Here is a 13,541-nt window from a genome sequence, read left to right on the forward strand (position 1 = left end):
GCTGCCCAGGCAGCTTTGAACTAAGATTCTCAGATATCAGCCTCCTGAGTAGATGAGATTACAGGCACCAGCATCTGGGTAGCTCTTTGATTTATAGAACCAAAACATTTATAGATGAAATGATATATCTGAAATTTATTGATGAAGAAAGTGAGAGTTGCTTTTTTTTTTCCCTAGGGAAAGGTTGCGAAACATTTTTTTAGGGATCAATTTGCTAAACAAACCCTTCTGTGTTCCTTAATGGAAGTCCTGTTGGCTAACGTCCCCTGCCAATCATCCCTTCCCACAGAGGCTGTTAGGTATGTCTCATTACTCTCAAGAGTGACCAGTCTGCACCTACGCATTCACACCCACACATAAGATGTTGATGTTCAATCTGGAAATTCCAGATGAGAAAGAGGTCTTTCCATCGCTAAGCTTGAGGCGTAGTGCTTTGTCAATCACCATGGGCTGAAGGCTCATGGGGCAAATCCTTTGAGGCAAGCTTTGTCTGAGGCTGCTGCCTGGATACGGATTGAACGTGTTGCCCAAAGCTTTGTGAGCTGGAAGTCTGGTGCTTCTGTGATGACATTGAGATAGTTTCTACCTTTAAGAGGGGGAGCTACTCAGGAACTGAGATCTGAGGATAATGGTTTAAACCAGCCTAAGTAGATAGGTCCAAAAAGCTGAAAGCAGATCTGTGGTTCAAGCGGTAGAGCACCAGCCTTGCATGAAAAAAGCTATGGGAAAGCACTCAGGCCCCGAGTACAAGCCTCAATACCAGTGAGCGCGTGTGCACACGTACACACACACACATACACACACACACACACACACACACACACACACACACAGAGGAGGAGGAGCTTTGTAGAAGGAAATCAGGCTATCAGAACATGCCCATGGAAGGGATTAATGGCAATCTTTCAGGAACTTCCTAGAGTAGGTTGTTATAAGCAGGACTGACACGTCTGTCCCCTGAATCACTTGTTTACTTCCTGCTCAACAAGTGACCTCTCCCTCTTTCATGTGACCCACCATAGAGCCATTCACTGTGTTATCAGGATCCAGAGGTCCTCACCAGAACCCACACAAAGCTGTAAGCTTTAAAACTGTGAGCTAAACAAACCTCTTTATGTTACTTAGTTTCAGAGGTTTTAGTATGGGCTAGACAGGCATTTAAGACTTTCCTAACAATTTTCTCCTCCTCATTCCTTTCTCTTCACTCTTCTTCTTTTCCTCCTCTCCTCCCTCCCTGCTCCCCCTCCTCCTCCTCCTCTTCCTCTGCTTCTTCTTCTTCTTGACATCTCATTGTATAACACATATTGGCCTCCAACTTGCAATTCTACTGCCCCAACCTTCAGAATTCTGGGACTTATAGCAGCTCCTAATCTATGAACACTGACCTGACCCTGGAGTTCTACAAGTGGCCCACTCTTCTCTAAGCCAAGGGCCTAGGAGTCTACTGAAGAGTCTCTGCTCATTTGACCTGGCAGTGCAAGAATTCCTGTTGAAGTCCAGGTAAATGGGGCCTCCCGGCAAAAATTACCCAAACCACTGATGGCCCCATTGCTACATCAATGGTAGGCAGGGGCCCAGAAGGAGCAGAAACTCAAACACAGGGCAGGTTAAGTGTGGGGACGAGCTTTATTAAGGTGGTCACCTTCATGTTTCCAATGTTCATAAGAACTTGTACAATAGGCCAGTTTTAAAACACAGGCTCTTCTGTTACAGTACCATCTACATCCAGAAAGCAGTAAAAATACATTGTACAATGAATATGTTCCACCTTAAAAGTTTTGTTGATAGACAATGCAGAAACAATATTTACAGACCCTTTGTAAGTTGAAATTTTAGATACTCAAGATTTACTCATAAAACTAACATTTATGCAGGTTTTTTTTCTTCAGGTAAGAAAGGCCAGTCATTATAAAAATACTTTGTATAAATTCAGAGTCAGAACTAAAACATTTAATCCTATTAAAATACCTTTTACTATAAAAAAGTACTGATTTCTAAATCAATTGCTCTTTTTTTTTTTTTTGTGATGGAACTAGGGCTTGCACTAAGGGCCCGAATATTGTCCCTTAGCTTTTTTGCTCAAGGCTGGTACTTTACCACTTGAGCCATAGCTCCACTTCTGGCTTGCTGCTAGTTAGTCAGAGATGAGAGTCTCACAGACTTTGTTGGCCAGGATGGCTTTGAACCATGATCATCAGATCTCAGCCTCCTGAGTAGTAAGGATTACAGGCATAAGCCACCAGGCTCAGCTTAATAAATTGCTTTTCACAATATTTATCAATATTCAAGGAACACCCATTTACATATGTGGATGAGGCCATCCATATACAAGGGATTTGTTAAAGGAACCTCTGGGCTTATCACCATCAGGAATTTGATTTTAGAGATGGTCCATGTGTTCAACTATGTTTCATGTGAACGATGCAAAGTATTCTATGAAAAGTGAACTCAAATGTCTATCTATGACCATCATTTATGAAGACAAACTCTCCGGCTTAGAGAGAGAATTGTCTCCATGGGAAATCACGTTTGTTTAGGATTCAGCTACATTTTACCTTGAACTGTTTAACTTGGGAAACTTGTGATGGCATTTTGGCCACTATCTGAAATCAGCTCATTCATTTCATTCTGCTTACTCTCTTTGAGAGCATGGTTGGGGTGAGTTTTCTGTGTCTGGACTCTTTTGGATCTTCTAAAGCAGACTTTCAGTAGCAGATAGCACAACTCAGCAACATTGAGCAACATGCAAATCACAGACGCAGAAATCATAAAAATGGTGAAGACAGTTTTCTCAGTTGGCCTGGAAATGAAGCAGTCAACAAGATTGGGGCAGGGATCAATGCCACATTTCAGCACCCAGGGCAGGTGGTACCCATTGTAGAGAAAGTAAAACACATACATGAAAGCAGCTTCAAAGATGATTCGGAAAAAGATGCTGCTGGTGTAAGTCCACCACAGTGATCCCTCGATCCGCACTTTTTGTCTTTTAATATCCTCTAAGTCTTTGAATTCATCCCTCTTCTCTCCACGCCTGAACTTGCGAGCAGCTTCTTGTCTGTGGTAGGCCACGTGCATGGCCACTAGCAGTGCAGGGGTGGACACAAAGATTAGTTGTAAAGCCCAGAGCCGGATGTGGGACACTGGGAAGAAATGGTCATAGCACACGTTCTTACATCCTGGCTGCAGTGTGTTGCAGACAAAGTCCTCCTGCTCATCACCCCACACTTCCTGGGCAGCCACCACAAGGATCATAACTCGGAAAATAAAGATGACAGTGATCCATACCTTGCCGATGCTGGTGGAGTGCTTGTTCACACCCCCAATGAAAGTGTGCAGCGTCCCCCAGTCCATGGTGCCAGCTTATTCCTAGGCAATAGGGACAAAGAAATCAGTGGAGTCTCTGAATTGGTGAGACAATGCTACAATGAACTATACATTACAGGTACAGATGAGTAAATTGTGACATAACTTCCACCCCCTAGTCTATGAGTAGGAGTTTTTCTATCAGGAAAGCCTGTTCCAAATATATTCTGTTGCTTAGAGGGGAGGCAGATTCCATATTAGGTTGCTAATCACCATCAACAGAAATACAGGTAAACAAATCTGTGTTGAAATTCCCTTTCAGTCCTGCTGTGTAAGCTTGGCTTTTACAGAAATCATATAATCCTAGTTGGTATAATCCTAGTCAGGAGGCTGAGATCTGAGCATCTCAGTTTGAGACCAGTTTGGGCAGAATAGTCTGTGAGACTCATCTCCAATTAACCAGGAGAAAGCTTGAAGTGGAGCTATGACTCAAGTGGTAGAGTACCAGCCTTGAGTGAAAAAGCCAAGGTACAGCTAGCTCCCAGGCCCTGAGTTCAAGTCCTAGTACCAGCACAAAATACAAACCAACCAACAAGAAAGGAAGGACTCACAGAACTTTCAAACAGTAGATTTTATTCACTGAATGGCTTATCCAAGAAAAGATTTAGTAGGATGGCCTAACTGGTTTTACTCAGTAGAAACGGGAAGAAACCAATAATTCTTTCCTTACTTTATACACTATACACAAGCTTATTTCTCTTTATTTCTTTAAAAAATTATCTGTAGCTGTAGTTCCAGTTCAACATTCTAGTTTATGAATACAATGCACCTTAATCAATGTTCCCCTCAAGTTACCAGATTCCATTCTCACATAAACACATTGAATATTATGACTGTACTCTCCCATCCTTTCTCTCTCCATTCATCTACCCACCTCTCTTTGACCTTACCTCCTGCTTCCTGGTCTTCATTTATTAAACTGTAAGCTAGTTGTTTACTCATACTTATTTCTAGCTTGAATTATACCATTGTCTGGAATCATGTGTTATTAGAAAAGCTCATATTGTGAGCTATTTTCTTCAGAAAGAGAATCACAAGGTTTTATACACATTATTTCCTTGTTCCCCAATTTAAACAGGCCCTAGATGGCTTTCCATCAAAATTTGGATCCCTTTTACAGCAGGAGCCATTGTAAATGGGGAGCAGCTGCCACCAATCCCCCAGTTACCCTCTCTGCTAAGGACTGATTTAGCATCTCTAAAGGGAAAGGATTTCCATACATCTCTGGAAACTTTTGCTGCAATCCAAACTGTTTGTTTTCTTGTCCTACGAAAAGATTAGTCTTTAGTCAAGAAGACTAAACACTTGCTGGATGCTAGTAGCTACTGTTATCATAGATTGAGATGTGAGGATCATGGTTCAAAGCTAGCCTGGGCAAAAAAAGCCCATGAGACTTTTTATCTCCAATTCACTAGCAGAACCAACAACAAACTAACCAGAAATGGAGCTATGATTTTGGTGGTAGAGTGTTAGGTGAAGGGAAAAAGCCTAGTGAGATCAAGAGGCCCACTACAGGGAATAAGCAAACAAACAACCGTGGTCAACATTCATAGACTGAATTTATCAGCCTAGACTTTAGGAAAGCATAGTAATTGATTAAATTAAAAAGAAAAGAGAAGTTAAATTTTGTAGCTGAAGCAAAGCAACAAGCTGAGGCAAGCAACAAGGGTTTATTAACGAACTTGTTCATTGTTACGAGGGCAGGTAAAGACTGGAGAGGCTTCAGGTAGCTTGAGGAATGAGGTTGAAAGCCATAAAAAAGTGGGAGATGATTCAGATCCTCACACCCGTGGAGTGGCCCAAGCTTGTAACAAGATCAAGAATTTAAAACAGAATACAAGCGCACCTTACAAAACCAAAATCAATATAAAAAGGTAAAAATGTCAGGATGGGAAAAATAAAGAAAACTAAGATACTTGAGCCCAGCTGAGTGCTGGTGGCCCACATCTGTAATCCTAGCTACGCAGGAGTCTGAGATCTGAGGAATGAAGTTCAAAGCCAGGTCAAGCAGAAAAGTCTCTAAAACTCTTATCTCTAATTAGCGGCTAAAACACTAGAAGTGGAGCTGTGGCTTTTGTGCTAGAGCATAAGCTTTGAATGAAAAGCTAAGGAAAAGTACTCAGGTTCAAGCCTGGCACTGGCATTTGTATACCTCAAGAGAGTATGAAATATTCTCTTTTATATGCCTGTTATTACATGGGCAAAAGAAGCTTTCAGTATCCACACTAAATAACCCGTTGATGTTAAAAGATTAATCCTAATTAATAAGAATTATACAATTAATTTTTAGTCTCTGCTGAAAGACATTATAATGCATTGTTCTTTGCTGTTCTGTCCTAGAGTCATTTTAGAATGTTATCAGTGGGGAGAGAGGAGTTTAACCACCTTGAACTTTAGACCTAGTTTACAGTAGCTGTTCTCTTATGGGATCAGCCTGTGTGTTTATAAATTGATGTCTTCTCATTAGCCAATAAACATAAACATATCCTATAATGTACCTAATCAGTCAGGTATTTTGTTTTGTTTTGTTTTGTGTGCCAGTACTGGGGTTTGAACTCAGTGCCTGGACACTGTCCCTTAGCTTTTTTGCTTCAAGGCTACTTGAGCCACAGCTCCTCTTCTGGCTTATTAGAGATGAGAGATTCACAGACTCTCTTGCCCTGGCTTCCCATTGAGATCCTCGGATCTCAGCTTCTTGTATAGCTAAGAATACAGATGTGAGTCACTAGTCCCTGACCTGCTTTTTCTGTGCTTTTTTTGTATTAAAAAAATATGTAGTTTTACAAGAGTTTCAGCTCAACATATCAATTTATGAGGACAATGCTTCTTGATTAATGTCACCCCTCTCATCAGTCTCCCTTCATTTTTTTAAAGAAAAAAAAAGGGTTATCCAAGTCATCAAGAAAAATGAGGTTAAACCCCAATACAGACATATTTAGCCCACTAGTCACTGAAGACAATCAGGCAAGAAGCAAGTCACCTGATTCAAAGGATCTTCTTGCAAGAGCAACAAAGGCCCTGTTATTTATAGTAGAAGAAAAGATCCAAAAGGACTAGTGTTTTCTGCTCTTTGTAATTTACCCTGGCTGGGTTCAGCAAAGCAAGTGCTTTCAGTGAGGAGGAGGCAAATTTCCTAGCAGTGAAAAATGCCTTTTGAAATTCTTTTGTTTTGATCTCATTATTCCTGAGGGGCTCATAACAAATCCTCCCGAGTACCTGTCCTGCATAGCATTCTCTAAGGCCAAGAGTGAGGAAGGAAGGGTCACTCATAAACATTAGGAGACAGGCCAAGATGGTGGTCCTTGTTGGGTTTACTGAGCCCTAAATTTGCTCCCACAGGTCTGCAGTCACTGGGAAAGTCTGGAGGACTTCTGGAGACTTCTGCCACAAGGGAGCTATGTGAGATACAAGTGGCAGACAGCTGAAGGTATAGCCAGGTCAGCACTGAGCTCTTTCTGCTCTATTCTGTCAGTGGGTCCAGGCACCCAGGCCAGAGGGCATGCAAGGAGTGGGGACACAGCATCCCAGGTTTTAGACTACCCTTGTGGAAATGTATGACCTGCTGGATGCCAGTGGCTCATAACTATAATTCTAACTACTCAGCAGGCTGAGATCTGAGGACCCAGGTTTGAAGCCAGCCAGGGCAAGAAAGTCTGTGAGACTATTATTTTCAACTAACCAGCAAAAAGCCAGAAATGGACATATGACTCAAGTGGCAGAGCACCAGCTTTGAGCAAAAAAGCCAAGTAAGAGTGTGAGGTCCTGAGTTCAAGCCCCACATACTGACACAAAAGAAAAAATAAAAAGAAACGCATGATTAGGATATAATTTTCATTAGTACTTTGATTAAAGAGTGGAAAACCCAACACTTGTTTGGAAATTGTCAATAATTTAGAATTAATTTGTAAAATTACTGCATCCATTGGAACCCTTTGTAATCTTAGTAAAGCAAATCCTTCTTTCATGTTTCAGTTGGCCCAAAGCTGATGGGAGGAGCTTCTTCAAACATAAACACACATTTAGCTCTCTGTAAAGCAGAATTTTGTTTCAACTTCTCTGGTTCTTACAAGGAACAAGTAGACATACTTAGCCCTTTGTGCTCCTTCGATAGCTCAGTTGATAGAATGGAGGACTGGAGGGAGCTGTCACCTTCTAAGAATGCAGTTACATTTAAACTTAGGAAGGTAAAATGGACCTGGTTTAGTGATACATCTAATTATAGTGCCCAACTCCACTGTCATTCTTGAAACTAAAACTCCAGTCCTAAATATTTAGCTCCAAAAGTTAGTGCCTACAGTGACATTACTTCTGATGAAACACATAGTATTTTAAACATTAATAATTCTTCCCTTTAACAATTCAAATCACTTAGGTCTATTGACGTTCTAACAGCAGTGCCATCTCCCTTGATCATTTTATTTATTTTTCATTTACTTGTTTATATATATATATATATATATATATATATATATATATATGTCTGTCTATCTATCATGCTGGAACTGGGGCTTAAACTCAGGGCCTTTTATTCTTGTTTAACTTTTTAGCTAAAGGCTTATACTCCACCACGTGAGCCACACCTTCACTTTTGACTTTTGCTGTTTAGTTGGAGAAAACAGTCTCTCAGACTTGTCTTCCTGGGCTGGCTTTGAATGTCAATTGTCAGATCTCAGTCTTCCGAGTAGTTAGGATTACAGACATGAGCCACTGGTGCTCAGCTCTTAATTGTTATCCTTCCTCCCCTTTTTGTAAGGAATTTAATCACAGCTGCTTAGACATGCCATTTTAGACAGAACCCAAGCTAAAGCCCTAAGCACGAGAGCATTATCCATCAGCATGCAGCAAGAAGTGGGAAAGATCTTTCTTTTTGTAAGATAGCTTGGAAAAAAATCATTTTGCAAATATTTGCTAGATCTGAGAGGAGAACACACTCTTCACAAGGTCCATGTGAGTTCTACAGAACTTCAGATAAAAGGAAAACAAGGACTGGGCAAAGCTAACAAACCTGAGCCTTATTTCCACGGATTCTCAGTGTGGGAGATCCAAGATCAGGGCAAGGTACCTGCTTGATTGCCTGGAAGACAGCAGCACTCAGTGACTGTGAATGTAAATCTTTGCTCTGTTTCTTGCAGTAAATGAGGAAACTGCCTATAGAACAAAAAATAGTAGTTGTTGCCACACTTTTTAAAGTCTTCTAGCCCATGTTCATTGAATTAACTTTATGAGTACTTTTCCTTTATCCCCAGAATGATTATGGGGTAGGTTTGGATGGTCTCCGTTTCCTAATGCTAAAGAAAAATCAAAGGTGTTCTTTGGTGTAGATCTTTCCTCTGCCAAAACAATAACAACAATAATAACTATGAGTCCTCTAACCCAAATCTCTCATGCTTCAAACATGAAAAAAATGGAATAAGGAAGAATTTGGGAAACTAAATACGCCTTTAGTTTCAAATCAGCAGCTTAACAATAAACTCTCAAGGTCTTTCTTTAATCTGGAAGAATCAATATCTTTTGTCTCCAGAAATCTCAGGCAATCTGATAGTTGGTTTTTAAATTTTATGATGCAAAACTTCAATGCTTTCAAAGTAACATTTAATGATAACAATGGACTTAGGCCTCTCAGACTTCTTCACAATTATTAAGAGTGAAACTTTCCTTTTGACTGTGAGTTAACATACAAGATGGGCCATTTATAGAATTACACATCTCTTGCTGTACTTAAGAAATCAGTGTTTCAAGTAGAATTTCCACTAAGTTTAACTTCTCTAGATCTGTTAGCAATATCTGTTCACTTGCAAAGTTAGCTTTCCAAATATTTAAATTCTACCCATTTAAATGACTCTAGCAATGAAAATGGAAAAGGTCCTCTGAGGCCCAGTTCCTTATGGCTGGGACAAATAAACAAAACTTTTATCTATTATTGTATAGCCACTGGGAAGCCTATGACTTACTATGCCAAGAAGCTTGAGTCAAAAATCATTTCCACCAAATTTTCTTCCTCTTAATGTGCATACAAATGACTCAAAGCTTCTGGAATATTCAGACTGAATCAAAGATGCATACTGGTCAGGTACAAGTTCGAATTTTCTTTCAGCCTACTGAAATGGCTGAGCCAGATCTTATATAGTTCTTTTCCTTCTCAATGTAGAATTGTAAAATGAAAATGTAAGATGCTGGTGGCTCATGCCTCTAATCCTAGCTACTCAGGAGGCTGAGATCTGAGAATTGAGATTTGGAGCCATTCTGGGCAGAAAAGTCTATGAGACTGTTATCTCCAATTAACCAGCAAAAAGCTGGATGTGGAGCTGTGTGTGGTTCAAGTGCTAGAGTGCTAGCCTTGAGCAAAAGAGCTAAGCAAGATTATGAGCCCCGAATTCAAGTCCCAGTATTAGTATCAAAAAAGAAAGAAAGAACAGAAAGAAAGCAAGCAAGAAAGAAAGAAAGAAAGAAAGAAAGAAGGAAAGAAAGAAAGAAAAGAAAAAGAATAATCTCCATTACCTGTATCAGAATTTGTCTTAACAACTAGTGGAACAGTTGAACAGAGTCCAGTGTCTTCAGGGTCTTAGACTCTGTAGTGACAGTGAACATCTCAGTTATGTGACAGGCTAGAGCCTTGGGGTTCTCTCTTTATAACCCCCCTCTCAAGGTTCAAACAACATCAGCAAAGACTGCCCAATAGAAACAGCAAGACACAGCTGTCCCTCCACAGAAAGCCTTCTGAGCAGCATTCTACAATTCTGAGAAACTGCACTGGGGCAAGACATTTCTTCTAGTACACTGGTTAGATTCTTCTAGAACTGGGGCAAGAAAAGCCAAAAGTATACTTGAAGGAAAACAAAGATAGAGAGTTAAACTTAACCAGGCACCAAACTGACAGGCTAGGAGGGGACACTAAGGAGACTGACCCAAGCATCTCTGACCAGGTGTCCATAGCAACCTGAAGGCCACACTCACCCTGATCTCCGGCAAAGGAAGGCCAGCCCAAGTCAGCAAAACAGAATGCCCAACACCTGGGATGTCTCCTGCAGGGCCATCTGACAGGTGACTGCACCTTTTAATAGGACGTGTCACCGGTTCCTTCAAATTACTGTTGTCCACACTCTGTCACCTACTCATCACAAGTTTCTTGGATTGAAATTATGCAACCCATACTGATCAGCTCTCTCCTGAACTTAATCTGTTGGCTCCAAGTCTCAGGATTTGACTGAAGTTAAACATCGTCTCTGGACCTGGCTTTCTGTTTCCCCCCAAAGGAATTCGGTGACCAGTCCCAAAGTAAAAATAAAAATCCAAATAACGCAGCAAAGAGAATAGGGGAAAAGGGCACATAGTTCTTGCTCTGGCCACTTCCACACACTGCGTATACCAATGAAACCTGTCGCACAAGTCGGAAGGGACCCTGCGGTGGAAGTCAAACCAGTTTATCCTCGTTCCTGGAAGCCAGCTTTGCGGGAGAGGGGTGCCCAGAGTGGCGCCCACTGCTCAGCCCGCCCGTGAGCTCGGAGGGATGCGGATAGAGAGGCAGATAAGGATGCCGGCAGCCCCAGGGCGGCGAGCACCCAACCTCAGCCACCCACCTGCGGACAGTCACCAAGGGGCTGGCCTCCAGCGCCCTGCGGAGCTACAAGGGCCAGGAAGGGGACAGATCTCCCAGCTTACCGGCTCCGCTTCTGGGGGGGGGAACTCCCCCTCCCGCTTTCCCTAGGGCCAGGATGGCGCCCCTCGCTCGCGCCCCTCGCTGCCCGGCGCCCGCGTACCTGCTGGGTAGGACCGGGGTGCTGGGCGCGGCGGCGGCGTCCTGGGCTCCGGCTGGCGGGGCCGATCGGCTGCGGGCCGCGGGATTTACAGACGGGTGAGGAGTCGGAATCGGTGTTGGGCTCCCACCTGCAGCGCCTTTTTAACCGCGCCCCACCCCGCCTCTGCCTGACGCGTCTCGGGCGGGCTGCGGGAAGCCAGCGCGCGGTCCCTGACGCGCACGACCCGGGGCGCAGGCTGGGCCCTTCCCGCGGGGACAGGGGCGCACGGAGGGTCTTCCTTGGGGGTGCGGAGGAGCCTGGGGTGCAGGGCGTGCTGGGGCTCCTGCACACGGGAATGGGAGCAACAGCCAGGGCTGGTCATGGGCACCCAGGGCCCACCAGCAAAGCATGTGAGCAGGCTAGCCCGGCCGGGGTAGGGTCTGCCAGGACCCCCAGGGCAGCACACTTTGGATGGTTGATCTCATCTGCCTTAGCAGGGGTTTGGAGGAAGCAGCAGCCGTTGGAACAAGCTGATGTGTTTTTGAGAGGAAAGGTCCTTCGTCCAGGACCCCAGCGGCCTCGCTGGGGTGCTCTCTCCTGGACAGCAGTCTGGAAGGCCTTTATGCATCACTGGCCACTTGGAGAAGCAACAACGGTTAATTTATTAGTTACCCCCATTTTTTTGAAGGTTAACCCGGGAGCAGGGTGGCCTTCTGCAGGCCTGCCTACCACCAAGAGACCCTGCGCTTACATACAGGGCCCAGAAAGCCCAGGGCTGGTGCACAGGGTGGTTGCTGCACCGGCTGGTGGGGTTTAGGGACCCAGCTTTACAAGTTCTGACCTATCCTGCAAGATATATGGAATTTGCTTATTGCACAAAATTGGTTAGTAATTAACCATCATCTACCAGTTGGGTCATTCTCTCATAAAACAGGACTAATGGGGGGGGGGAGCCAAAAATACGTTTTCTGGGTCATGGAGATTGAGCTAAGACTTTATTAAAAAACCTGCTTTCCCCAAATACTTCAATACTAGGTTACCAAAGGATTAGTTCTGGGCCAAACAAGTTTATAATGTGTCTCGTGTACCTTGAAATGGCTTTGAGCCAAGGATGGAAGGACAGAACCTGAGGCTTAGGTGTAGCTTGAGCCTTGAATCTTTGCCCCTTCTCCTGTCTCTCACAGTCTGGCCACAGTGGACCTTCCAGTTTTGTCTCCATCATACCTCTAGGCACACATTCCACACAGGCTCCATCTGTTTTGCCCAGGAAAACAATTTTTCCTAAGCAGATGTTAATGTTGTCGGGGTGGGGGGGGGGTCGGTGGGATGGAAATTATAAACAATTTAAACTGTTCTTGCTCCTCCCTTCCCTTCCCTTCCCTTCCCTTCCCCTCCTCTCCCCTTCTCTTCCCTTCCCTCCTCTCTCCTCCCCTCCCCTCTCTTCTTTTCCCCTCCCCTCTCTCCCCTCCCCTCCTCCTCCCCTTTCCCTCCCCTCCCCCTTTCCTTCCCTTCCCCTCCCCCCTTTTCTCCCCTCCCCTCCCCTTCCCCCCTTCCTTCCCTTTTCTCCTCCCCTCTCTTCTCCCTTTTCCCTTCCCTTCCCTTCCCTTCCCTCCCTTTTCCTTCTTTCATTACTTTGTCTCCTTTTTGCATTCCTATAGTAATAGGTAAAGTACTTTGTATATAGTAAGTGCCATTATGCTATTATTTATGTATTATCAGCATAGCAGAGTCCTGCTTTTGCTTTCCTAAAGCCTGTCACGTCTCAGTCCTGCAGCTGGTCCCTTACAAAAACAGTGCCCAAGGGGCTGGGAAGGTGGCTCAGTGGTAGGCATGCATAAGGCCCTGGGTTCAATTCCTCAGCACCACATAAGCATACAAAGCTGCAAGTGGTACTGTGGCTCAAGTGGTAAAGCACTAGTGTTGAGCAGAAGAGCTGAGGGACAGTGCCCAGGCCCAGAGTTCAGGCCCCATGACTGAAAAAACAAAAACAAGCAAACAAAAAAATAAACAACCAATGTCTGAGCTTTTTCACGCTGGGCAGTGAAAGTCATTGTAGGAGCAATTCAGGACAGGACTGTCAGGGCAAAGCAGTTTCCAAGAATGTATGTGCTAGCCTCAATCAAGAAAGCTCAGAAACAGTGCTCAATCCCTGAGTTCAAGCCTCACTACTGGTGCATGTGCGCGTGTGCGCGCGTGCGCACGCACGCACACACACACACACACACACACACACAACCCCACAACAAACAAACAAAAATACCTCTTGTACTCTTGGTTATAAGTGATAACATGCAATTCATTTGATAACTGTCCTTCTCTGCAGCGTAGTAGTCATTTCTGAGGATGTAAGTTTAACAGGTACAAAATGTGTAAAGTGCAAATTCTGCAATGTAAGGAGATATGAAGGGATGATGGATGAGAGGCTCTTGAAAATCTACAAAT

General features: G+C 43.7%; 1 protein-coding gene across 7 annotated transcripts; it reads right to left on the reverse strand.

Moving 5' to 3' along the window:
- Positions 1–1,607: 1,607 nt before the first annotated feature.
- Gjb6 (gap junction protein beta 6) lies at positions 1,608–11,252 on the reverse strand. Of its 7 annotated transcripts, XM_070003158.1 has the most exons (4): positions 11,121–11,252; positions 9,862–9,932; positions 8,369–8,511; positions 1,608–3,366 (listed from the first exon to the last, which is right to left on the reverse strand). In XM_070003158.1, the coding sequence occupies exon 4, from the start codon at positions 3,349–3,351 to the stop codon at positions 2,566–2,568; it is 786 nt and encodes a 261-aa protein (XP_069859259.1). In that variant the 5' UTR covers positions 3,352–3,366; positions 8,369–8,511; positions 9,862–9,932; positions 11,121–11,252; the 3' UTR covers positions 1,608–2,565. The 7 variants fall into 7 exon arrangements, with proteins under 7 accessions (XP_069859259.1, XP_069859261.1, XP_069859262.1 ...); XM_070003160.1 differs by lacking the exon at positions 9,862–9,932; XM_070003161.1 differs by lacking the exon at positions 11,121–11,252 and having other exon boundaries at positions 8,369–8,437; positions 9,862–10,033.
- Positions 11,253–13,541: the final 2,289 nt, after the last annotated feature.

The sequence above is a fragment of the Dipodomys merriami genome, unplaced genomic scaffold, assembly GCF_024711535.1.
Source record: "Dipodomys merriami isolate MVZ:Mamm:240054 unplaced genomic scaffold, mDipMer1.0.p SCAF_6, whole genome shotgun sequence".
NCBI classification, from domain to species: domain Eukaryota; kingdom Metazoa; phylum Chordata; class Mammalia; order Rodentia; family Heteromyidae; genus Dipodomys; species Dipodomys merriami.